A 27,509-nucleotide genomic window follows, 5' to 3' on the forward strand; every position below is an offset into this window, starting at 1 on the left:
CACAAGCAGAGAGGAGGCCGCTCGACACGCGGCTGAGGCGTTGGATTCGCCGACACAACAGCTGCGTGCAACCGGAGGCCCTTTGAGGAGCCTCTGCCACTAACCCTCTGGGTCAGGCTGCTAAGTCACGCCCCCAGGGCTCGCGGTCTCCTCAGAAGCCCCGCCTTCCCTCCTCGCTGCTCCAACCCGAACTCCCCTCATCCCTGCGCGTGAGCGATTCAACGAGGAAGTCAGCGTTGATCGACAGCTCGCGGAGAAAATGGTTCAGCGGAGCGGGGCGGGCCGACGGCGAAGCGCCGGACTGGCCGCAATTTCCCTCGTTCCTCCAATCGGAGGCGGCGCCCTGGCGGCGGCCAATCAGCGCTGGCGGGCGGGCGGGCGCGCGGCGGGCGCCGTCGGAGGAGGAGGAGGCGGGCAGGAGAAGGGAGTTGCTTCGGTGCAGAGGCTCCGGACTCGCTCGGTGGTTGAGGTAAAGCGGAGCGGACGCGGCGCGAAGGGCAGGACGGAGGGCAGGCGCAGTTGGGCGTCGCCTGCCTCACACACACTCTCTCTCTCTGGTTCCCGGAGAGGCTCGTGGGTTCCGCGCAGCGCCCGTCGAGGTGAGGGCGGACCTTCTTCGCTCGCCCCTTCTTTCCTGGCGGGGAGAGGGAGACGCCGCGGGGTGGTTCCCCTCAGGTGCGGAAGACCTGGGGCGAGGCTGCGGGTCCCCCTTCGGTGGGGCGCGGGGGTGTGGGGAAGCGGGGGGTCGCTCTGGTGAGGGAGACGTGTGTGTGTCTGGGGCGGGGAGGACGGGAGGGGCGCCTCCGTGGTGCCTGGGGCGCCTCCTTGCTGGCTGTCATCCTGCGCCGCCGTGGAGTTTAGAGGAGACCAGGAGGAGCCCCATGAATTGATCCCACGGCATGGGTGCCCCCTCCGAGGGGTCCTGGGTTTGCCGTGCTCCCCCCTCACTCCCCGGCCACACGGAGGCCTGCCTCTGCTGAGCCAGTTTTGTGGGCTGCCGGCGAGGATGACACCGGTAGCTCTTGCGGTTGTAAAAGGCTCCGAGGCAGCCTGAAGGAGAGAGAGCTATGGGCTCAAGGTCATCACCCGGAGAGCCCCTTCTGGGAAAGGCTGTGGGGGTGAAATATGGGTCTTCCTGGTCCAGGGCCAGCGCTGCCTAAGTACTTCATTCCTCCTAACCCCTATGGATAGCGGGCAGGAGGATGGTAGTAGTGGTAGCAGAAGGATGGGGGCACATCGCAACACGCGAAGCTCCATTTGAAAGGATGGGCAAATTGGCTTGTGGGGATTGAAACTAGGGAGCGTATTTTTTAAAAAGGTCTGGCCGGATCAGTCAAAGAATGGTTACAAACATTTATCGGGGTGATAAAAATTCTCAGGTGCCGTGTGATGTGATGGCCTAGTCCTCAGTGTGACCTCCATTCAAGTCTCTAGTCGTGGTGAGCTCAGTGTGCTGCACCACATGGTGGAGATGGTGGCCACCCTCCAGTGAGCTCCATTTTCTCATAGTGCCTCTGAACCTGAAGCATCCATCCTATTTCAGTAGCTTATCTTCCATATACATTTATTGCATCTTGTTTCTAGCCGGGTATAATGGAGTGATACTCTTTGCAGAGGATTTGGTTTTTCTTGGATCTCAGTAGTCTGCTAGGCAAAGCTGCAGGCAAATGACTGGCATTTCTGGCTCTGGTGTGGTATGCTGGTTGTCTTAGAATTAGCAGCTACTGAATCCAACATAAACACCCATCAATGGCAGCCTGGGTTCCAGGAGCTGTAGCTTGCTTATTCCTTTACTTAATGATGGGACTGTTAACAGTCCCTGGCATGTTCTGTCATGTTTACCTCTGAAACTGGAGTTCTGTACAACTAAGCTGGCCATAGCTTCTGTTTTGTTAAATAAAACTTACAGTATCTTCTCCCATCCCAGTGGACAGAGTTTTGTGGTACCTTAAAGACTAAGTAATACATATATTATATTTATTAGCTCTTAAGGTGCTTGTGTTTGCTGTAAAAAGGCTACCCTCCAGTAAAGGTAAAAAGGTAAAGAACCCCTGGATTTTTAAGTCCAGTCAAAGGCAACTATGGGGTGCAGCGCTCATCTCACTTTCAGGCCAAGGGAGCCAGCGTTTGTCTGCAGACAGCTTTCCAGGTCATGTGGCCAACATGACTAAACTACTTCTGGCACATGGAAGACCGTGATGAGTGCTAGGTGCACGGAAATGCTGTTTACCTTCCTGCTGCAGCAGTACCTATTTATCTACTTGCACTGGTAAGTTTTCAAACTGCTAGGTTGGCAGAAACTGGAACAGAGTAATGGGCACTCACCCCATTGTGCAAATTTGAACTGCCAACCTTCCGATCGGCAAGCCCAAGATGCTTAGTGGTTTAGACCACAGCACCACCCGCATCCCCTTGTAGTAGTGCAGTCCTAACCATGCTCAGAATTAAGCCCTGTTGAATTCAATATGGATGAGATTAGGATTGCCTAAATTGTTTATTTCCAGAATCTAACCTAGAGATATGGGGCATATTCGTTGACAATAAGTGCAGAATAAGACTTGATACACAAGAACTCCTGCTCATAGATCCGTTAGCATGGTACTATCTTCCCACCCCACAATGGAACAAATACCAGCTGGGGGAGAGGGAATGATTATTTTAACTGCAGAAATCCTTTGCGGGGGTGTGTGTTTCTTTTTGCGGCATTCAGAGGAGAAAGGTAGATTTTAATGTGAATGACGATAAGTCATGGAAAGGAAATTGTATGGAATAACCTGAGCTATGGCAAAGGGGACAAGTGATAAAAAGGCAGACATTTGATGATGCAAAGCAGTGGGCAGGAATAGTTGCATGTTATGTTGGTTTTGGCAAACCTGGTGAGTTTTGTGTTTACTATTGAATGTCTTTCTGTAAATCCTGTTCTTATTTAAGTGTAGCTGAGATGAGTGAAATTGAATTCTAGTTGTACTGCAGAACAATTTAGAGGGCAAGATTAAAGTCTAAAGGTCATGATAGTAATAAACTATTCTTGATCCTGGGGTACTTTTTAGTAATAATAGATTATTTTCTTATTAATAGTTCTGTATCTTTTCCCTCTGTTTCTTCACATAGCATTGCAATGATATTTCATATTGAAATAAGCAAGTTCCTTCTGAGTAGTAGTGGAAATACAGTGGTATAAATTTCACACATGTTCTGCCACAGGAACCTCTTGCCAGAAGGAATATGGTCATGTATTCTGCAGTGGTGTGATGGGTAGTGTTGGACTAGGATGTAGGAGCAGGGGCGTCGCAAGGGGGGGGGCGGGGGGCGGGCCGCCCTTAGTTCCAGGGGAGGAGGGGTGACACTTTGGCCGGCCCCTCCCACCCCGCCCCGACGGGCGGACCCGAACGGGGGCATGTCGCCTTTTCCCCCTTCCAGCGGCTATTTTTCGGCGGGGGGGGGACAGTGAGGAGGGGGTGTCACGTTGGCATGACACCCCCTCCCCGCTGGCCACCACCCCCCACCGAAAAAACCGCTGGGGGGGAAGGAAGCAGAGCAGGGCGCATTCAAGCCCTGCTCTGCTTGTTTTTCCCCTTTCCGCCGCTTTTTTTCGGCGGGGGGGTCGGACCCGCGAGGGGGGGTTGTCAAACTTGTCACCCCTTCCCCGCTAGTTACCACCCCCGCCGAAAAAAGCCTCGGAAAGGGGGAAACCCCCCCTTTCTGCATCCACGTGCGTCGTGACGTCATGATGACGTCACGACGCACTTGTGCCCCTCCCCCCAGGGGGGTGCCTCTGCGCTGCCGCCGCCCCCAGCAGCGCAGAGGCTAGCTACGCCACTGTCTAGGAGACCAGGATTCAAATCTTGTTTAGTCATGAAGCTCACTGAATGGCCTTAGACCAGTTGCTGTCTCTTGGCCTAACACATCACAGAATGGTTAAGATAAAATAGAGATGGGGAGAGCCATATATGATGCTTTGAGCTCCTTGGAGAAAAATAAGGGTATGAATAAAGATGGAGATAGAGATCAGCATTGCCCTGTTGCTCAGAGCAGACTGAAAGGTGGGCTATAAATCCAGAAATAAAATATTTGACTTTCGAAAACAGCGCTAGTTAGTGTGTTAGGATCTGTGATGTGCAAGTACATCTTTCCTCTGCTAGTGTACTGAGTGAGATGCTTGTTTTCTCTTTTCTATCATTCTAAATTGGAGATTGGATTCATTTATTCATATATCCAGTCATATGATATTCAGTGGCCACTACTTCTGATTGAAATCATAGGCTGGCTAATGTAATTCTAACTTTGGCTATATATTTAGTTTAGTTCTTCTATAATTACCCCCACCCCTAATTGTTAAGTGCCTTTCAGGAGCTGCAACAAAAGAAGCTTAAGAGCTGAGAAATGTTCCCACCAATCTGATTTCCTTAATGCACCAGACAATTCATTTATTTGGGAAACGTATGTTTGAAACTTGAGACTTGCTCCCATCTTCATGCAGATGTTTGTTGAAATGTTCACTTTTAAATGTATGCCTTACTTTTGGGTCCACTGAAGTCTGCAAATCAGTTCATATAGTAGAACTACATACAATATTATAAAACAGAATAACAACTTCAGTTTTAAAAATGAGAACAAGAATGCTTGAACAATTTTTTAATTTGGATGCCTGGTAGAAGAGATTAGTCTATACTAACTTTCCTAAGAGTCTACTTTAGTTAGTAGAATGTGTTTGACATACATTTCTTAGGAATACTATAAAGGCTGCCACTATCCAAAAAGCTTTATTTCAATACAGAAATGCAAGGTTGAGTTGAGTGTAGTCTCAATAACACACACACACACACACATGAACTTTGCTATATGTCTTTTGAAGGCTTTAGGGATCAGAGTTGTTCATTAAATATGCTACATTTCCTAGCACTTTAAATTTTCTAGCCTGGAGCTATTTGCTGCAAATTGGCCTAGTGTTGCCTTGTGGCCCTTTTGTGACACCAATTTGCTCTCATTAAAATAAAATCTAGTTTCTCAGCATTCTCAAGATCCTGACCCTTGTAGTTTAAGAGTTACGTGTTACAACCTACATTAGTTTAGCGTGTTCCTGTAATCATTAGATTTAAGTCTTATATTTTATAGTGGGGATTATCACTGGCAGTAAAAACCTAGGTCATGACATTTTATATTTTGATTTATGTTCTTAGTACTTGCTTCCATTTCAGATCTTGTGAAAAGCAGTATGATAATTGTGTGGTGGTGGACTTTCTGGATTTGGTCCTAAGATCAGCTAATTTAGAGAGGTTTGTGGAAGGACAGTTTCTGATATCCTCTTCCTCATGAAGCCACCTGTGTGTCCCAAATAGTCTGTCCAGAGGATCAGAAGGGGGTTCCAGAACTATGTGAGATGGTGTGGATGGGTAGGAAACACTACTATGGATTTCTTTAAGTTAACTTACTTTAGGATCCACAATCTGGCTGATCTCCCTCCACCATGATGTCTTAAACTCGTCCTAATATTTTTTTTCTCATGAGGACTCCCCATCCAGAGATGATTTTCAGGGGGTGTAGGTGACTTCAGAGGTTAGGAGGGGACAGGAAATGTTTATTTCTTCAACATCTTTCCGTTCCCTTAGTCTTCAACAAGCCATATTAATCACAGTACTTTGCAATGATGTGTGTTGCAAAAATCCAGTCTTTAACCCAACTTTTTAATTTTTACTTCTTCATGCAGAATGAATGAATTATCTTAGAAATCTTAGAAAACTGCATAACATAGCTGAAGTTTTCAGAACAGTGAATATGGAGGATTGCAATAAATACCTGGATATTACCTGATCTTCTTGATATACATTACAGGTGAAACTCGAAAAATTAGAATATTGTGGAAAGGTTCATTTCTTTCAGTAATTCAACTTAAAAGGTGAAACTAATATATGGTTATGGCGTGCAGCTGATGAGAACCCCAAGTTAACAATTTCAACTTTGGGGTTTTCATCAGCTGCAATCCACAATATCACAATTATAACAAGCAAAGGCTTGACATATCTTGCTTTGCATGCCATGAGTCCATCTCATATATTAAACTCCAGTAGCTAATGAAAACAATTGCTTACATAAATGGACTTTTCCACAATATTCTAATTTTTCGAGTTTCACTTGTATATCTTCCAAGAGATGCTGTAAGGTTTCGGTGGTGGTTTCTCATGAGTAACAAGGCAGGACTCTGTTCCTTCTATTTACAGGTTTAATAGTGCAAATATGTGCAGTGCAGAGCTTCAAAATCCATGACCTGCTTAGTCAGTCCCAGATTCCGGAAGTGGCGCTTTTCTGGAGCACCCCCAGCAAAAGAACTTCGGCACCCCAAATCTCCTCCTACCATCTTTGCATTTTACCCCTCTTTCCCTGCCTGCCTGGCCAGGTGAGCGCTGGGGCTCTGTAGCATACTCAAGCCCCCTCTTCACCTGACTGGCTTCCTGCCTCTCCTCCATGCTAGAGGATGTCCGGCTTTCCCCACTGGAGGTGTTGCTGCTGTCACCGTGGTGCTGGGGCTCTCTGTATTTCCACAGCCCCTGCACCGCCTCTCTGGGAACTGACGGTTCCTTGACAGATACTGCCATACTTCTGGCTTTTCTTGTAATCACAAACACTGGCTTATTAATTCAGACAACACATTAAACCAAAACAAGCAGCCTTCTGTAACAGGTGTTTGATCTAATGTCCAAATGGACAGTGTTTGTTGCTATGGCATCTGCAATACAGGCCTGACCCTTGAGACTATAAAAATGTCTATATCATTATCTACATACAGTGTTATGCTGGTCTAAATGAGACAGCTTTTAGTCTTAAAGGGAGCTTCCTAGTTAATGAGGAGTTGCCACGAAAGGGGAACGAACTCTCGTCATACAGAAATGTGTATACTTGTGCGTGCAGATTATGTAATATGCCAAATTGTTACTCTTGCCGGGTGTTTCACAAGTGTCAGTTCTTACTGAGTTTAAATTCAGTTGAAGTGCAAAATGAACTCCTAGCTTCCATTGTTAACATAGTACAGTATTGGTTGGAGGAGAAGGAATTAACTGATAGGCCAGGACTAACACTGAATGGTTTGATTCTTTGCTGTTGCATACCTGCCCAATCTTACTATACTGTGGAAACAGCAATCAAAATTAAATGGTTGCCAGTCGGTTTTTTGTGACTCACTCCACTTTGCAACCGAGATCTTGAGATCTCTGGCTAGTGTTCCTTTTCTGCTTGCTCCCCAGGAGGCTTTTAATAATAATAATAATAATAATAATAATAATAATAATATAATTTTTTATTTGTACCCCACACATCTGTGTTAAATGAGCTATGAAGAAGCTGTTGTGAAGGGACAGACACTTTGTGGTTTGCAAACAAATGGATTGCTTATCTCTTGCAGGGGTGGGGAGCAGCAGGGGACATCTAGCTGTTTTGCTGTGACTTGGCCAGTGTGGTGTCATGGTTAGAGTGCCTGTAGGACTAGGACTTGGGAGACCCGGATTCAAATCCCCACTCAGCCATGAAGTTCACTGGGTGTCCTATGCATGCCTAAACCTAAGTCCCAATGTGTTCTCTGTATGACCTGTTTTGCTATGGCTGGTCACACAACCCTCTAAATACCACAAATTGCAAAAAGAACCAATTATATTCTCTTTCAAAAAAATAAAATAAAATTGAAAGTGCTGCTGCATTGGGGAGAAAAATGGTGACTAGCCATTCTGTTTTTGTGCCCATAATCCAGGAGCCATGTGGCAAATAGCTTTTCTATCCCTATTTCTAACATTGTGTGGAATATGCAAGCTGTCTGAATGTGCCATCTGAATTTAAAAATTATTGTGACAAGATAAAATTGTGTATGCTTTGAAACTGCTTTAGTAACAATTAAATATATTTTTTAAATCTGATTCTTGTAGTGAAGATTGCCACATTTGCCTAAAGGCTACTGAGATATAAGATAGGGTTATCCTGTGTCCCCTCACTGTGTTCAAGACCTGTGCTTGCTTGATTTTTTATTTTTTTTGCTGATAAGTAGCATCTGAACAGGTCTTCAGTCTAAGCATATTTTGAAACTATGAGGTACTGTAGGACTTTCATGCAAATATATTAATAATCATTTAAGTTTGGTGGTACTTAGCTTTCGATTATGTAAAAGGGACCCCTGACCATCAGGTCTAGTCGTGTCCAACTCTGGGGTTGCGGCGCTCATCTCACTCTATAGGCCGAGGGAGCCGGCGTTTGTCTGCAGACAGCTTCCAGGTCATGTGGCCAGCATGACTAAGCCGCTTCTGGCGAACCATAGCAGCGCACAGAAATGCCATTTACCTTCCCGCTGGAGCGGTCCCTATTTATCTACTTGCACTTTGACATGCTTTCGAACTGCTAGGTGGGCAGGAGCTGGGACCGAGCAATGGGAGCTCTCCCCGTGGCAGGGATTCGAACCGCCGACCTTCTGATCAGCAAGCCCTAGACTCTAAGTAAAACTTGTTTTGTGTATTGACAGCATAAACTGGAGTTGCTGTGTGAGTTTATAGTTGTGGAACTGCCTGCTCCTTGCACTATGTTCAGATTACATATTATAAAAGCATGCCTCTTTCTTACTTAGACAAACATTTGCTTTAGAGGCATTTGGTTGATTTCATATACTGGTATGTGACCTGTAATTAGTTGTGCTGACTTGGCTTGGGGGGTAGAGTGGTAGGCTATGCAAGCATTTGAGAAGGTAAGAAATGTTTGCTAAATAGACCTTAAGTTGGGTGTAACTTCAGTTTAAGGAAAAAAACAAGACTCTCCAAGGTCTCTTAGTATGCTTTAGCTGCTTATGAATTGGGTTTTTTTCTGCACATGCTATATATTTACAGTAATTGTATTGAGACACTTTTAAAGGGAATTCCAGTGCATGTATAGAAGAATGACCAAAGGTGGACAAGTAACACAGCTCTTGAGCTGAAGTCAGATTCAACCCTGGGTTCTAAGAGATCCCTCCTGATAAAATTCCCAAGATAGAAAAGGTTTACATTTTTTGATGACTCAGGGTTAGGGTTGTACTTCCCTAGAGGGAAACAAGAAGCATTGCTGAGAAACAGGACAATAGGTAGAAGGTAGAAATTCAACAATGAAGCTCACTAGGTGGTTTTAGACTCAGAGACAATGGCATATCCAATGTACCTTACAGTGTGGTAGAGGATAAAGTGGATTAGCCCCATGTGTACTATCTTGATCTCCATGAAGCAATGTGAGAATTCAAATGAGACAGATATATGTACCGTATTTTCCGGCGTATAAGACGACTGGGCGTATAAGACAACCCTCAACTTTTCCAGTTAAAATATAGAGTTTGAGATATACTCGACCACAGATTCTAAACCCGGGTAAGAGACAATCCCCGACTTTTGAGAAGATTTTCCAGGATTAAAAAGTAGTTTTATATGCCAGAATATACAGTAGTTGACATCCGTAATGACAGCACTCTTTAATACTCTCATTTGGGAAGGCTTTATTTTGGCCACTTAGATTGTGATTTAGACTGATTTGTTGCATTGTACTCCACATGTAAAATGAAAATCACTGCTTTTGATTCCTTTTGTCTGAAAATCAGCCTATATTTGGGGTAATTCATATATTTGGAGTGAATTCATATTGCCTATGCCTGATGCAAGTTGGCTTACGGCAAACATTTTATGAAAAAATTGTTTGGTGTAGCCCTCAAAAGAAAAAGCAGACAAAGTTTAATTTAAAATCACTAATAAAGTTTGTATAAAATCTATTATCCCAGTAGTTCATTTGGGGAGCATTAAACAAGGTACAAGTTTGTTATCTGAAAAAATGTCTAGGGAAATATATTAATCCCTGTGGAACTACTGTATAGTTTATAGTTCAACTGGAAATACAGGTTAGTGGTTCATGAGCCTTGATAATGACACAAAGTCCATGTCTTTAAAGGTTAATCCACCAAGGAACTTAATTTCATCACTATATCAGAACTGTGACAAGTGTATTCCCATAGAAACCACAATAATCAGTGTGTCAAAAGCATCAAGAGCTACATCACATTAGTACTTTCTATTCTGAGATAGCACAGCATAGCATGCTTTTCTTCTGAAAAGGCATACAATCTGGTAACATGTTAGGAAAGAAATATGGATTGAAACCATGGCATGATCCCCATGCCTTCTTACTCAAAATCGGCACTAATTACTGGTACATTGTGGGTGGTTTAACTGTGGCATTTACCTGATTAACTCCCTAGCTTTAAGGCTGTCAGTTATTTATTTGACTTAATGGTTATTGCATAGCTAGTATGCAAATTAAGCTTAATTTAAACAATATAGTTTTTGAAACACCTGGAGAAAACACAAATGTTACTAATGGCCAACATAAAAACTCATTATACTAAGTAAACTTTCTAGAGTGGAAAGTAAGCAGGGAATAAGATGAAGGCAGAAGTATGGGTTTTTTGGCATTAATTTGACATTTTTTTTAAACACGTGGTATCTGCAGTGCAGTGTGATTTGGTTCAATGTTCCAACCATGCCGTTCTACCCCCCCCCCTAATCCTCTGTTTTATTTTTATCCATCAGCATTCTGTGCTTAGTGCCCAATGAACTGTTTTGGGCTGGTTCCCCCTTAAGGGCAATATCCATGATTCCACATGTGAGCAGATAAGACAGAATTTCCTCTTCCCCCACCCCAGGTTCCCTGAAATTTGCTTTGCAGAGTCCCCAACTCTCAGGGAGGAAAAAAAGAAATGGGAAATACTGTTAGGTGAGTGAAAGCTCATTTCATGGGCAGATTGACACCTTTGCATTTTTTTTTACTACATTTATATTTCACCTTTCTTCCAAGGAGCTCAAGGTGGCATACGCAGTTTCTCCCACTCTCACATTTTATCTTTGCAACAACACTATGAAGTAGGAACCACTGAGAGGCAGTAACTGGCCCAAGGTCACTCAGCTGCATGGCTGTGTGGGGCTATGGACTCTAGTTTCCCAGAACTCTAACCACTACACCACACAGGCTCTCAGGACACCATACTGGTTTTTATGCCACCCGTAGTCTTTTATTTTAAAGGTTTTGTGCACTTCTGCAAAACTCAGGGTTTCTCTTAGCATGCTGAAACTTTCCTCTTTTGCATGCATGCAGCTTTTTTGACTATATAGTCGCCAGCAAGCAGATAGTTTAGATCACTATTAGCAGTTCTCTCTACACATATTTCTTCTACCACTTAAATGAAAAAATGTGAATTCAAATGGTAATTGATGGACCACAGTAGAGGAAGTATGAAATGAAATTATTCAGGGATCTGCTAGAAATCTTCATAAAACTTTCTGTAATTTGGAGCAAAGAACGTGGCAATACTTAAACATGAAACCTGCAGTACTGTACTGCAAATAATTCTGGACAGGGCTATATTTAAGCTATAATGGTCGATTCTTCTTGTATATTCCTGAGAATACAGTTCTTGTTTTAAAATAAAGCCTCTGGCGCATCACCCATACTCTGACCCAGGAAATAGCAGTAAGATGATGTTACAGGCTGCTTCTAAATAGTTTTGCCTTCAGAATTTCTTCACAAAATAGTGTGGAAAAATATGTTCGGAAAATTAAGCTGTGTTTCCTGTTAGGCTGCATGCCACATTTTCTTATCCCCTTTGGTAGGTTTTAGGGCAGATGAAAAACCTGCTTCCCTTATCTCAGACTTGCAGAACTACCTCATAGAATGAAAAAACCAAAGCCCCAAACATTAAGATGAATGCCTGTAAGTGCAGAGATTTCTAGCAAAAGAGAGAGATAAGGAAGAATAACTGAACTTGTTGCATGTGAAACCAATGGCTATCTGGTGTTCTACTTTGCAGAAGGTGTTGTTCCACTTTTAGGCACCTGGTTGTGGATAGGTAATGGTAGTGTCAGTTCAGATGCGAGCTGTGCAGACTCTGGTTTTGGGTACCAGCAGAGGAAGTACGGTAGTACTGTGAACAGTTTATATTAAAGAGCCGTGTTCTTATATTGAGTACAATGCCACGATATATTGGGGTGCCTTTCTAGCTTAGATAAGGTATAGACTGGAATTCAAAGTACAGTGGTGCCTCGCAAGACGAAATTAATTCGTTCCACAAGTCTTTTCGTCTTGCGGAAATTTCGTCTTGCGAAGCACGGTTTCCCATAGGAATGCATTGAAACTTAATTAATGCGTTCCTATGGGAAAAAAACCAGTCGGGGCCGGGTGTCGGGAAAGCGAGCGGGGAGAGCGGTTACTTACAGTACTGTAGTGAGCGGCGGTGGCGGGAGGAAGCCGGGTGTGGGGAGGGCGATGGGGAGCGCGGGGAAGGCGAGCAGGAGGAAGCCGGGTGTCGGGACTGCGATGGGGCAGCGCGCGGAGGGCGAGCAGGAGGAAGCCAGGTGCCGGGACTGCGATGGGGCAGCGCGCGGAGGGCGAGCAGGAGGATCCAGGCGTGGGGAAGGCGATGGGGAGCGCGGGGAAGGCAAGCAGGAGGAAGCCAGGTGTCGGGACTGCGATGGGGCAGCGCGCGGAGGGCGAGCAGGAGGAAGCCAGGTGTCGGGACTGCGATGGGGCAGCGCGCGGAGGGCGAGCAGGAGGATCCAGGCGTGGGGAAGGCGATGGGGAGCGCGGGGAAGGCAAGCAGGAGGAAGCCAGGTGTCGGGACTGCGATGGGGCAGCACGTGGAGGGCGAGCAGGAGGAAGCCAGGTGTCGGGACTGCGATGGGGCAGCGCGCGGAGGGCGAGCAGGAGGAAGCCGCGTGTAGGGAGTTCGATCGGGGAGCGCGGGGAGGGCGATCGTTAGTGAGCGGCAAGCAGGGAGGGCCAGCGCAAGCGGGAGGGTTCTTCTTACAGTGGTACCGCGCAAGACGAATGCCTCGTCTTGCGAAGCACGACCATAGAGAAATTCGTCTTGCGGGTCAACCAAAAAATCGCAAAACCCTTTCGTCTTGCGAGTTTTTCGTTGTGCGAGGCATTCGTCTTGCGGGGTACCACTGTAGTACTAACGAGATTTGACCTGTCACTGCAGCCTTTCTGCTTGCCTGATGGAACAGTCTTCCTTCTATCCATCTGTATGCTGTTCTGGGTGTTCTCCCAGCTCCCCTCACCACCCAGTGCTGGTTATAACGGAATCATAGAATTGTAGAGTTGGAAGGGCTGCCGAGAGTCATCTAGTCCGACCCCTTGTGATTCAGGAATCTCAACTAGATCATACTTGGCAGATGGCCATCCAAACTCTGCTTAATAAACTACCATGGAAGGAGAGCCCCATTGTGCTAGCAGGACTTATTGGACTGGCTCCCGTTAGTGCAACTATTTAGTTGACTCTGGGCTGGAATCTGTATCTTTCTGTAACTAAGCCAAAGAACGTGTAATTGAAATAATCACATATTCTTCCCCTGCCTACATGTGCCTCCTCCATTTCTCCCCTTCCTCTGTTGCCCTGTGTATACACAGAAATATTAAACAATCCTGAATTGATTGATTATATAATAAACTAATTCAGACAAAGTACATTGTTCATTGTAAAATGCTGTGTACATAGATGGTACGGTATAAAATATAATAAATAATAAAGGTGCTGTCTTATTAATGAAGGACCAATCATTTAGCCATGATATATAAGTGGAACCTCTTACATGCAGAAGCTGGGGACATAAAACGGTGGAGGGAATGTTGTTCTCTTGTGCTGCTTGAAGCCTTTGCCCAGAGGAGAGATGGCTTTTTCAGGCGGCTGTGGTGAAGTTTAATTAGGAAAATTCCTAATGTCATAAATCGACAGAGACTTTATTTTACATGTTTGGCTTCTTTGGAGATCAAACTATACATGTTGTGTATTAAATACCAAAAGACTTTTCCAGTAGCCCAAAGTAGCTAAAATGAAAAAAAGTATTCATTGAAGCATGTTTGTAACCACTTCTAATGTGTAAGTAACCAGTGTTTAAAGAACAAATTCTCCCCAAATTAACAAATGTGTGGCACAGTGTGGAAAGGATTCCGAAATGTTGTCCTGGTGACCTGTGAGTTTTATTTGGAGGTATTCACTTTATTAACTTCTTATTGTATGCCTAGCCACTTACTATTCTATAGATGGTTTCTATTAATTTACAGTATACTTCTAATGCACACCTGAGAACTTGATACCCAATGCTGGCAATGCCCTAAATAAATCTAAATGCTAATATTTAGGCCAATGTAACTTACATTTTTGGTATAATTTTCCAAACCACTGGGTGTGTATGGGTGAGTGAAAATGCAGGTATTGGTATTATCAATGAAATCACAGTCTTGTAGGTGTTGAATACTAATGGTTATTGCCCTGATTTCTGTGTGCTTTCATATTTTGAGTACGGCCTGAATGACTGACCTAGCTATGCTGTCAGTAATTGCTTCAAAACTGAGGCTTAAATGTGATGGCAGCAAACCTGTTTAGAATCATGGAATTGTTGAGTTGGAAGGGACCCCGAGTTTCACCTAGCTCAACCCCCTGCAATGCAGGAATTTCAACTAGATCATCCATGACAGATGGCCATCCAACCTCTGCTTTAAAACCTCCAAGAAATGAGTGTCCACCACCTTGTACATAAAGATGGATGGATTTATTTTTTTTAAGAGCAAAAGGTGATCATGGTTAGGGATGCTAACCTCTCTGCAGATTGTCTTCCTGGGACTCAATCATACATCTGCAAATAAAACGTTTTACGTGTGTTTTAAGTGCAGTATACAATGTGACACCAGATGGCGAAAATTCAATGTATTTTTTAAAACGCTTAAAAAAAAAAAGCATTTTCAGAACTTTTTAAGTATGTGTGTGTAGTTTCCACTCTGGACACTTTAAATTTCAGCCAGCTCTGTGGTAAACTCATCTAAGAGAAAAGTGTCTGTGTGTATGCAGGTGGTACAAAGAGGATTCAGCTCTCTTTTTGATCAGATTCCTCACCCACTCGGTCTGACTACAGAGCACTGTCTCAATTGAAAACAAAATTCTGCATCCCCAGTGTATTAGTAAAACTGAACATATTGTGGCATTCCAGTTACGGTGTTTTTAAATAAACCACCATAAGGCATTCTGTGATTGTCTTCCTTTGCTTGGCTAGTATGGTATTGCAGTTTTCACTGGGGCTTTAAAACTTCCCTTTTTGGTGCAATTGGGGTTGCTGTTTAGGAATATCTGATAGACTAACAGTACTGAATATCCCATGTAAATCTGTCCATGCATGAAGATCATCTTCTTAGGCCAGGCATGTGCAAAGTCCGTTTCAGGGGCCTAATCTGGCCTGCCGGTCAGTTTAATCCGGCCTCTGTGGCAGTTTATTCCCTGGGGTAAAATCCTAAAAAACTTCAACAACTTCAATCCTAAAAAAAGGTTAACAGCTTTGGTTGGCCCTCACGGCCCTTCACTTCATCAAATCTGGCCCTCTTTGAAAAAAGTTTGGACACCACTGTTTAGGACCTTCTGTGTTCAGCGCTTAGGGTTCTTTGCTGGTACTGTCCCACTAAGTGAATACCCTCCTAAGAAGCACTTCTTTAATGCTGCTAACTCATTTTCCAGGCTCCAAGTTATTTTTATATTCCTGACCGTGTCATGATTGGTTGATTTGTTGATCTCCAACAGATCAGTTTTCATTGATTGGTTTTAGAACTTGTATTCATTAATTAAAGTTTCTGTTCATTTTATTATTTGTTGGTTGCTTGGATGTTGGCAAGTGAAAGGGAAAGAATAATTTAGCACAGTGGTTTCTGGATCTTGGTATTTGGTGGGTCGGCAGGATAGCCTTTTCCTGAAATATAGACTGTATCTGGTGAATATGTATGGGTTCAGTATTATTTAGTAGCGGCTTGAAATCCTTCAAGCTGCAGGAAAAAAAATGCCTATATAATGTTAGCATAACCTTGAGCTCCTGCAGACTTTGTTTTTTTTAAGGCACAATCTTGTGATCTTCATTAAAGTATGTAATTATAAATAAGATGACGTAAAATAAACTCCTTCATTGTTAGTCTTCATGTGTGTGCGTCTGAACAAGAAAAATAGTGTTAATTGGTGCTGTTGATCAGAATATAATTTTTAAAGATTAACCATTCTATGTGGAAAAGTAGAATTCATTAAAATCTAGGGAATAAGGAGGTATCTTGTCTTATGTTGACTGAAAATTGGATTTATAATTTGTAAGACCAGCTGTTGTTAAACTGTTTGTGAGTTGCCTAGAGGTAGTGGCTGGGCAATGAAATAAAATTTAGGCACAATTCCTTTCAGTATATTTGCACATAATAGGTATAACGTAAGATCTGCTGAATAATTTTTTTTGTCCAACCGGTTATATTTTTTGTTTCTTAGTTTCAGATACAAGTATTTTCATTGCTTGGGAGAGGCAAGTTAGTGCAGAAACTGCAGTGTATAAGCATTGAAAAACAAACAAACAACCTTTTGGCTGGTGTGGGAAGAGATCTGCAGTATGAAAGAATGACCTTATCTTGAGCTACAAGGAGTTTAGCTGCCAGCAGGAAATGATGAAATGTGCCATGAGAATTCTGTTTGCAGAATACTGCAGGTATTACGGTTCTGTTAGGAGAAGACAGGCACAGGGTTCAAAGATCTACATGATTATTCAAGCATGTGAAATTGGGAAGAATGTGAAATGCTTAAGGTATTTGTAAGAAGATAGATGGTATTGCAAACTTAGTTTAAAATTATTGGCCTAACAGAAACCTCACATATAGGATAATAGATCAAATGCTAAATGTGAATTAGTGTTGGTGTGACAAAGGAAGCAGATTCGGAGAACCTCTAATATAGAAGGTCAGATACTAGTTATTTGTGGATTTACTTAATTGCAGGTACACTATATTTGTTTTTAATGGGATACAAAGTTGGGCATTCATGTATTGCCCGTTTCTGGTGTTGCCGTTTCATTGCCTACGTTTCTTCCTTTAATTTGTTGTTAGCCATATCATGTTTGGCATAAGGGGCATTTTTTTTATCCAGCTAAGGTAGCCTAGGCTTTTCCAGAATAGTTATGTCCCCATCAAAGATAGAACTGCTGTATAATGTCAAATTACTTAAGGTTTCCCAGTTACTCAAAGCAACATACATAGTGAGTCACAATTATTTCAAAATGTTTTCTTTTCTTCACTTTAGAAATTCAAGTGATAGTATGACTCGCCACTATTAAAAGAAAAACGTAGTAACAGGAATTGAGGGACAAAGAAGTTTTGTAAATGTTTGTAAACTTTTCAAAACTTTAATACCTAGTTATCTGGACCAGCTAAGTAGGTGTTTGTTTTTTTGAAATTTATGGTGCTGGTATCTTCTGTTGATAGTTTAGTGTTTTTTGTGGATTTGGTTTTGTTAAGCTAGTATGGATTTTTTGGAGGTGGGGTGGGGGGAGGAATGAAATTAAAATTTAACATTTGGAAAGGGCTTCTTAAGGTTACCAAAAGTATACATGTATATGAGTTTCAGTATTGAATTAAATTGGGAAGCAAGGGATATTGATGAATAGATGGAAAAGTAGTGTTATTATCCATTACTGTACGTGATTCTGCAAATTGTCTGATATGAAGGCAGAAGATGTTTTGTAGAGGAACACCTGAGACTTTAGTGCCCATTCATGGCTGGTACTGTTTGTTGCTAAATAAAGTATTTGTTTGGCTGAGTTGCCTTTCAATCTATGGACAAGTCAAAATTATTCAGTTAGAGTGATTTTTTTGGTTGCAAGTAGCTTAACCTCACCAACATTTGTGGCTCACTCGTGAGGTTACTTGTGAGAATGAATAACGTTTAAACCAGGGGAGATGAAGTACTGTAGTATCCTTCAGTTGTTGTTGGAATATAACTCATATCAGTCCCAGGCAGCATGGCCCGTTTCACTTTTCACTTTTCATTTTTCTTTTTCTTTTTTCTTTTAATTTGTATACCATATTTCCATTTTGCTATACTCAAGGAGGTTTACAAGCTGAGTAAACATCAAAATATACAGCAATCCGATCCAATATAAATAAGTCATAATAAAAGATTTCACTTAAAAAAATTCTGAGGAGTGATGAGAGTTTGGTAGGCATTATTCTTATTCAGTTTTCATATCCCTAGTTTTGTCTGAAGGAACACCTTTTCCTTCAGTGAGTGTGCTATCTGCCTATACTACAACTGTCTGTAGTATGCATGGGCTTTGAAAGTGGAATCATAATCATAACAACAACAATTACTTATAACATCAAACATAAAAAACGTCCTGATACAGGGCTGCCTTCAAATGTGTTCGGAAAGTTGTATAATTGTTTATCCCTTTGACATCTGATGGGAGGGTGTTCCATGGGGTGGGTACCACTGTCAAGAAGGCCCACTTTTCTAGGGGTTTCCACAGCCCTCTAGAGCCCCTTGTGGGCACACTGGGAGGTATGGGGGGGGGGGGGAAGGGACAGAGTCCCTTGCACAAGCAGAAGACTTTGCATGAGCAGGACCCATTCTGTTTCATTGCATTATATTTCAGCTAGCCATTCCAACACAGAGACTGAAAACGGCCTCTACCAACCTAGTTTATCCCATGATACCTGAAACAAGAAGTCTTTTTAAAACCCACTTAAAAGACACCAAGGAGGTTGCTGTTCATATTTCCTGCAGAAGGAAGTTCTATATGAAGTGCCCACCAGGAAGGCCCTATCTCTTGAACCTACCAGGCTAGCTTCCCTTCCTAGTTAGCAAACAAGAAGCGCTGATCTTAATGTTCTAATAGGTTCATATGAGGTGTAGGTGGTCCTTTTAAGTGGCTTGACCCCAAACGTTAATGGCTTTGAAGTTCAGTGCAAGTGCTTTGAATTGAGTCTGGAAGCAAATAGGTAACCAGTCCAGCTGATCCAGAATGGTGTAACATAGTCTGAGCATTTATTCCCCCTCAACACCCAAGCAACTATTCTGTACCAGCTGAAGCTTTTGGATAATGCAAATTGCATTGAAATTGGATGCCAGAAGGGCAGGAGTCACTGTAGGAAAACAGCTTTATCTAGATAGGGTCACAGCTGGAAAATTGGCTTGAGCCGGTAAATGGTGCTCCTACTCATTGCCACACCACCTGTGATTTCACCGATCATATCTTATTCAGGAGGACATCAAGCTGTGGACTTGGTCTTCCTGATGTGGTCAACTAGTAATGAACAGTTGGTCAGAAATAAAAAGTTCCAAACTTAAGCTCTGAGGACATTGTGTGGGGTTTTGCTTGGCATGCAGTGGTGCTGTGTTTGTGAAGGAACCCTGTTCACACACTGGTTGCACAACAAGACATTGCAGACTGGCCAGGACCCAAAGAGTTTTTAGGTGTGTCTAGCCAAATTCTTTTACTTTGAGCAGAGGGCACTGAAAGCAGAAACTGCTTTTTCAACCTCATTAATTTCACAAGAGACGAATAGTGTGGCAGCTTGCAGGATGGGTTCCTATTTGAGAAACACATGCTCAAAGCACCTCTGGGCATTTAGGACTAGTTGCACTGCTGTTTGGATCTGGGCCATAATGTGTAATTTATTGCATATGTTAATGATACCACATCTTTAGGAAACTTAAAAAAAAATTAGTTGGATTTTCATACCTGGGATTTTTCATGACAGTTTATGTTGGATGCTAATTCTCTGTGATGCTTTCCAGAATATTGAGTGAGTAATTAAAGGAACAGATTGTAAGACATGGGTGTGGAACCTGTTGTCTTTCCAGATCCAGGCGGCGACCTTTTCAGGCGCATCCGATTGACATGTGATTGCTGACGCTGGGGAACTTTTGGACCTGGAGGAAGGCATAACAGGGGCAGGGCCAATGCTCATGCGGGCCGGGAAAGGAACCCCTGTGTGAAATGGTTGCCGGCTGTTCTGGTGTACTGCAACTCATATTATCCCAGACCACTGACCATGCTGGCTGGAACTAATGTCAGCTGGGAGTCTCATCAAGAACTGGAGAGTCATAGGTTTGCGACACTTGCTGTAAGATCATGCCTTAAATGGGTGGTAGTATTTTGTGAAACAGTTTTTGTACCTAATGCACTGCATGCTAAATTGTATTCCTACTGTGTTCTGTCCCTGATAATTTTCACTAGAAGTATGCTAGCTTGCCTCCACAAATATCTTTGTATGTCATGAGGAACTTTTGCTGGGGTCTAAGCATAGCTGTCAACTTTTCCCTTTTGTTGTGAGGAATCCTATTCGGAATAAGGGAATTTCCCTTTAAAAAAGGGGAAAAGTTGACAGCTATGGGTCTAAGATGGTAGGCTTGGGTAGATCTGCTCATGGTTCAGGTAGAAAGATGACTGCCCAGGAGGAGTCATTGGAGGATGCTTCAAGGCTTAAATTGTTCTTAGAAAGTCCTGATGTTATTGTCTTAGAAACAGTTTTAGGAGGGGGACGTGGTGAGGAAGCAGTTTTGGGATGAGGAGGTAGTGAAGTGGTGCAGATTCTGTCTTTGAATGCAATCAATAGAAAGGAGTCAGTTTTTCAAACTGAATTTTGTCAAAGTGAAAGCATCGTCCTCTAGTGTGAAGTGTATGTTGTAATCAACTTTGGATGTTACTTAAAAACAATTTAGAACATAGATGTGTGTATCAAAGTTCAGTTTAAGTTCAGCTAATCTGCTTGGATCTTAAAACATCACATTAGCATGAGAGAGTATTATGTAATAGGGTCATGTGATCAGCCAGGCAGGGAAATGTTTTCCTGTAAAATAATTCTCCATTACTTAATCCTAAAACCCTTGCAGTCAGGTTTTGAGTATTGGAGCATTACAACTATATTCAGAGATGAGCTAAAGCATGTTTGGTTGAGATCATTATGGTTAAAAATGACTTGCAGGCAACTTGCTAGTAAGTTTTTAATAGCCTTAACTGAGGCTAGGCTTCTTGATCCAAGTATCTGATCAGTTTTATTATATCCAGTTAGTAAAGTGATGCCTTTTTGAAGCTATTGAAATTTTTGTTTGTGTGAGTATTGCATTTCCTAGAAACCAGTGTTGTCATTATTTATCAAATAATCATTGAAGAGCCTGATAATGTACTGGAAATGCCAATTAATTTATTTCCACATCATCATATCTTCTATTTCAAGCTATCATGGTTTGCTGTGCTTTGACACCACATTTTCTCAGCCAAACTTACACCTATAGTACTATTTCTAGGTAACGTGTTTGGCATCTTGCTGATACTTTTGAGGTATATTATATTTACAGGCCAGTCCTATGTGTGTTTGAGCTGAAGCAGCTCTTGGTAAATGTGCATATAATTGCAATGTTATTTTCCCGGTCTGATTTCTAGTAATTTCAGTATCTTTTAAAATTATGGAAAATACTATAATTTCACTTTTAACCGTTGTAATGGCATCACTGTGGTATTGTGGTGTGGGTGTCTGTGGGTGTGTAAGTAGGTAACTAATATAGATTATGACATTCTGTGTGTAACCTCCTGATCCTATACAGATAATTTCCTAAAATTCTTAGGAATATCTGACTGATCTTTAGGAGATGGTCTTTAGGGCAACCATTATTGGAAGCCCCCTCAAAATGATGCTGTGTCATGATATGGTGGCATTCGGAGAAAAATATGGCTGTTGAAATTGAGATGAGCACCACCATTGCCAAAGTAAGTCACCCCCCCTTCAAAAAAACCTCACACGTTTGTCCCTCCTGTTTGGTTCTCCCCCCAATTCTGAGCCAACATTTCCCTGAGCTTTGCATGTGCGGCATTGCCATAGCACAGAGGACTGGTTGCCCTCATAATGTTCTGCCGTTCTAGCGCTATCTCATCCCACAGATGCCCTTGGCTTCCAACCTTGATGGTTTCAGTTTCCATCGTGAGCTTAACAGTTTCAGTGCTTTGGGTGAGACTTGGAAGGCTAGCAGCTTAAAGGGAGGCTAGGCGATTTTAAAACTTGAATGCTCCTTGAATCAATAGCTCTCCATTGTTCAAAATACTTTTCTCCAAAGTTGGCTAAGTATAGCATATAGCTGAAGAAGAATATGCAACTTTGTGGTGGTTCTTTTTACAGTTAAGTGGTTTATAAATTAGGAATTAGGAATAATTTATTGGCCAAGTATATTTTCCAACATACTTGGAATTTTGCTTCAGCTACATTGCAATGTAAACATACCTTATACAAACACCGTTCCACACACAATACAATGACACAGCAAAGAAACCCCACCCGGTAATTTATCTTGAGCAATGGGACAAATTATGGAAAGAATTAAATTTACAGCTATTAAATTTACAGCTTGGGGAGGAGGGGTTATGGGAGTATGATTTGTTTGTTTTGATTAGCATGTATGATTTCTTTAACTCGTTTAATGAATTTGTATATTTTAATTTAAAATTCCAATAAAGTTTCTTTAAAACAAAAAAGAAGAAAGAAACCCCACCCATAACAGGCCTCCCCTTCCGCTACACAACTAGGAGTTGAACAATTTAATCACACAAGGGAAAAAACTGTTCCTGTGCCTAGCCGTTTTTGTGTATAAAGTCCTGTAGCGACTTCCAGATGGAAGTAAGTCAAACAGATGATGACCAGGATGCAAAGGATCTGCGACAATTCCCTCTGCTCTCTTCCTAACTCGGGTAGCATAGAGTGTCTCTATTGAAGGCAAGCTAGCACCAATTACTGTTTCTGCAATTCTTACTGCTCGTTGGAGCCTTTTCTTATCCATCTTGGAGGCTGTACCATACCAAGCAGTAATAGAATTACAGAGAACAGTTTCAATGATGCCTCTGTAAAATTGGATCAACACTTCCTGGGGCAATTTAAATTTCCTTAGTTGACACAGGAAATACAACCTCTGGTGGACCTTTTTAATAATACTATTGATGTTGCCTGACCAATTTAAGTTTTGAGAAATTATAGAGCATAGATTTATATGTCATATAAATTATGTGACATAAATAAGAATAGTAGGTTTAAATCTGGATCAAGGGTACACATAAGTAGCCTAAAGTTGCCAAGCCTTTTGAGCAGCTGGTGATGTAAGTTAATTATTTTTAATATTCTAAGAATGAGTGAGATATATTTTCCCTTTAGGATACTGAATTCATGTCCACTCATTTTTTATACAGCTTTGTTTTGCAAAACTGAGTCTAAATGTGCCACAGCTCCCTCCTTTTTAAAAAGTAGTCTGGACTATTAGGGATGAAACACAATCAAATTATGCTTTTCTACTGCTGTAGAGATAAATGCCAGGGCAGTTGCTCTTGTGCTGAGTGGGGGAATGCAAAATCAATCTCTTTAATCAGATATGTTAAGGTACTGGCTGTTCTTCTAATCATTGTATTGTAGGAGACTGGAGTGAGTCATCGCTAGCTTAATGTTGGTATTTTAGTATTTAGTTTATTTTTAAAAAGTCCTGTGTGAGTAGAGATTTTTCTGGTGTAGTTGTTGCTATGACTTCATAATATTTCCCCAAATATGCCTGTTCCTACTTTCTCACCATGTAGCATCAATGCTATGTACAAACCTTAAAATTAGTATTAGCATAACTTGATGTATCATGAGAAAGTGCTTTATTCAAAAAATATTGTGACTTGTCTGATTGGAAAGAGTGTGTGTCTTCTTTGCCATATTAACCACTCCCAGTTTCCCTTGGCATGTAAACATTACAAAGTCATAGGCTGAATTCTAAAAGGTAAATATTTCCACAAGGTTGGTCTCCGAAGCTAATTTATTAAAAACAAAAGGGCATTATGTAAGTTTGAAAAAGATCTTATAATTTGGAGGTTTTAATGACTTTCTTCATCACAAATTAAAATTTGGGACAGTAGAAATAGGGCCAAGGCTGCTTTTGGGTAAGCTCTTTGCGGTCTGTCTCTCAGGTTTCTAGAGTTGCCTGGCTGAAATTTCAAAATGTTGGTGGTAGCAGTGTAATCCTTAGCTAGAACTCAGCATGGAGGTTTGGCTATGTTTTGGTCCGTATGAATAGCAGTTTTCATTACATGCACCTTGTTCTGCACTTGATTTCTAGATGTGCTTTTGTAATTGACAACCATGAAAACACTTTCCTGTATGTATTGAACAATTATTTTAGGCTATTTGGTTCAAGTCTGTTATGTGTGAACTCAAATTTAAGGGCTTTTGCTAAGCATTTTGCTTCCAAAAATGACATGCATTGATTATTATCCAGGTGGTGGTGGGATGGTCAACAAAGAACATTCAAGCTTGGCAACAAAAAATGATTTCTGCAAGTAGCTTGAATATAGTCCAAGTCAACCTGAGCACACGAGGAAAGGAGGGGACAAGAAATCCTTAATGATGCCATGTAGAATTAGAAAACAGCTTTGGCTTTTTTCCTGGGAGCCTAATTTAACTGCTGTAATGTAACCTTACTGGTACATTGGCCCTGGGTGTTTGTATTCTGACAACATAAGCTCGAAGACCTGCTTGCCCCTACACCTGTTGGCTTTGCCTGGAGACTGGATGTAAAACATGTGACTTTGACTTTGTTTACACATAATGCTAAACCAAACTGTGGCTTAATGTGAACATGCTTGCCATCTGCGAAGGGATTGCACCCACTCTGCTTCACTCTTGTCCTTTTTTGGTCAGTTCAGCATGGCAACAACCCTGGGTTTGGCTTATCATCTGTGGGTGAGCTGTCTGTTCCTTAACCAGAGAAGGTTTGTTCCTGGTTACAGACTGTGGTTAAGGAGGAAAGAGCTTTACCACCATTCTGGGTTCAGATGATACGCTAATCCAAACGTTGACTTAGCTTCAGAGGAGAAAAGTGGATGTGAGTTCCTTTCTTGGAGCCAGCATGTTTGTGCAGTCCTGGTAAAAGTCATAGTTTGGCTTACCGTGACATGTGAACTAAGCCATTAGCTTAATATTTCTCTTGAGAATTTTACTCTTCTGACAGTTCAATCCCACCAGATATGGCTCTGTTTAATATAATAATATAATATAATATAAAACATGAAACAGATATGGCTCTCTCTCTCCTGACACAGCAAACTTACAGTACATTTACAGTATATTCTGGCGTATAAGACTACTTTTTAATCCAGGAAAATCTTCTCAAAAGTCGGGGGTTGTCTTATACGCTGGGTGGAAAATCTGTGGTTGAGTACCGGTATATCTCAAACTCTATATTTTAACTGGAAAAGTTGGGGGTCGTCTTATACGCCCAGTCGTCTTATACGCCGCAATATAGGTATATTTAATTCTTTAGAAATGTGCAAATTCAATTCTTTGTTCAGCTGATCTTTTTATTTCCTCTCTACAGACTTTGAAGAACTGATATTTACAAGACACCGGATTGCACTGGGTGTGTAGAGATGTCTGACTCGTATTATGATTCTGTTGGAGAAGAGGTTCCTAGTGACAGCTTCTGGGAGGTAATTAAGAAAAAAAATGAAACAATTTTTTTAAAAAAGTTGTTCAGTCATTCAGTTGTGTCCGACTCTTCGTGACTCCATGGACCAGAGCACGCCAGGCACCCCTATCCTCCACTGCCTCCCGCAGTTTGGCCAAACTCATGCCAGTCGCTGGATGGTGAATGTGTTATGTGCCCTGAGTGCTCATGTTTGGGAGGTGGGGAAACAGCATTTTCTGGATGGGGTTGCACTCCCTTGAAAGGAGCAGCCCACAGGTTGGGCTGTGCTCCTGGATTCAGCATTCTCACTGGAGGCTCTGGTTGCCTCAGTGGCCAAGAGTGTCAGTGGCCAAGAGTGTCAGTGGCCAAGAGTGCCACACCCTATAGTTGCCTTTGACTGGACTTAACTGTCCAGGGGTCATTTACCTTACGTTTACCTTTTTTGCCCTGGTGAGCAACCTGGCCTCAGAGTTCTGCACCAGCTGGAGTTTCCAAAGTGTCTTCAGAGGCAGCCCCACGTAGAACACATTACAGTAATCCAGCTAATGTTGGGGAAGGTAACAAGTAGGTAAGCTTGTGATGTTCTGCACTTGGTCACAATAGCCATTGGCTGGAAATCAAAGAGTTCTACAGCTCATTCCACGTACCAAATGAACTTCAGAATCTGTCCTTGGGATTGCTTTTCAGACTGAGATTTTTAGAAATCATTTTGCTATGACATAAATTGTCTGCTATTTTAAAGAGAGAGCCCACTGAATGTGTCTAAGCCCTTGGTCCTTGTCAAAGTAGCTTTGTGCATGCTGGTTATAACACAAGTAGGGACTGATACCAGATGTAGTCTACAAAATAACTAAATGGGCAAGACCTTTATTTTTTAAGCTTTTGTGGGAAGAAACGTACCTGGTGGAAAGCTGAATTTTCCTCTTTTCTCCACCAGCTACATTTATAGATATGCTAGCAAAATTTCAAGATTCTGTTTGCTCCTAACAATATAAAAAATACTGCTGTTAAAAACTTAATCTCCAGCTTTCATGTTTTGCTACTAGGGATAAAAATGTGAAGGTTTTGAAGTATTGCTACATTAGATTTGCACATTTCATTTTCTGCTGAAGCGAACTATCGCAAAGAGGTCTTTGCCTTTGCATATGCTAAGCACGGGAAACCAACTCGTAACATCTTTCTGCTTAGTAAAAACAAAGTATGGTTAACTTTTCGGATCTTCTTTGTAAACAGTGCTTTGTTCAAATTTTGCTTGCCGCATTGCAAAGATTAAAAACTATAAAATGCTCTTAGAGGCTATTTTCCATCAGAAGCATCTGACCTGAAAACAAATGACACATTCTTTTATCTTTAGCAGCCAAGCAGAATAAATTTCCCAGTAGGTCCCCCCCCCCCCGCCCAGCCTCAGTTATATTTGCATAGTATCATCATGGCCCATTGTTTCTTTTTTTAAACTAGATTCCTGTTTTGCAGATAGAACCCAGACTCTATTCAGTCATCACGACAGACCGTGGTGCTGGCAAAACAGAATCAGAAAGTTCAAAACTATGGTGAATTATGGTTTGCAAACCATTTGTGGTTTGCTGTGATGTCCAAATTGGCAAACCATATTTACACCTGTTGTTCTACCTCCAGAAAATAATTTGCTATGACCCAAGCACTGAGAGGATGGAATACAAAAGCAGATGAACTGGTCTGGACCATACATTGCCTGTTATTTGCATTGCAAGCTCATCCTACAGCTTTCTGGCTTGTCTGTTCTGCTTGTGTGGGCACAACTATTCGCCTCTAGAATTTTGTCAATAATTTTGCAATTGTAGGAATTATGCAGCCTTTAAATATCAGAGGCAAGTCTTTTTATTTATTTATTGCACAAAAATTATACACTGCAGGATAGTAAAATACCTAAAAGCCATTTGCAAAAATATAAAAACTTTTTGAAAGGTACTGAAGTGTGCTCATGATTGCATTTTTATCTCTGACTTGCATTTACCGAACTTTTCCATGTATAAGATGAGGTTTCCCCCCCCCTCAAAATTAAAGTTAAAAATGGGGGGGGCATCTTATACATGGGTAGTGCAGAGGGGGGGACGGGTGATTGGTTGCAGCTGTGAGCAGGATCTTGTGATTGGGTGGGTGAATGGTGTCTGCTGCAAGGGCTGCTTTGTCAGTTGGGTGAGTTATTTGCAGTTATTTGTGG

General features: G+C 42.0%; 1 protein-coding gene across 8 annotated transcripts in view; it reads left to right on the top strand.

Moving 5' to 3' along the window:
• The first annotated feature begins 448 nt into the window (after positions 1 to 448).
• PACSIN2 (protein kinase C and casein kinase substrate in neurons 2) overlaps positions 449 to 27,509 on the top strand; it is a 46,616-nt gene continuing 19,555 nt past the window's right edge. For 3 of the 8 annotated variants that reach the window (XM_033148329.1, XM_033148326.1, XM_033148328.1), the window contains exons 1-2: positions 576 to 599; positions 25,220 to 25,331. In XM_033148329.1, coding sequence (XP_033004220.1) covers positions 25,272 to 25,331 — 60 coding nt within the window. In that variant the 5' untranslated portion in view covers positions 576 to 599; positions 25,220 to 25,271. Of the gene's footprint in view, positions 470 to 574; positions 600 to 16,616; positions 16,638 to 25,219; positions 25,332 to 27,509 lie in introns of those variants that run through there. The other 5 variants (XM_033148322.1, XM_033148325.1, XM_033148323.1 and 2 more) reach the window with 4 other exon arrangements.

This window comes from Lacerta agilis, chromosome 5 (assembly GCF_009819535.1).
Source record: "Lacerta agilis isolate rLacAgi1 chromosome 5, rLacAgi1.pri, whole genome shotgun sequence".
NCBI lineage: Eukaryota > Metazoa > Chordata > Lepidosauria > Squamata > Lacertidae > Lacerta > Lacerta agilis.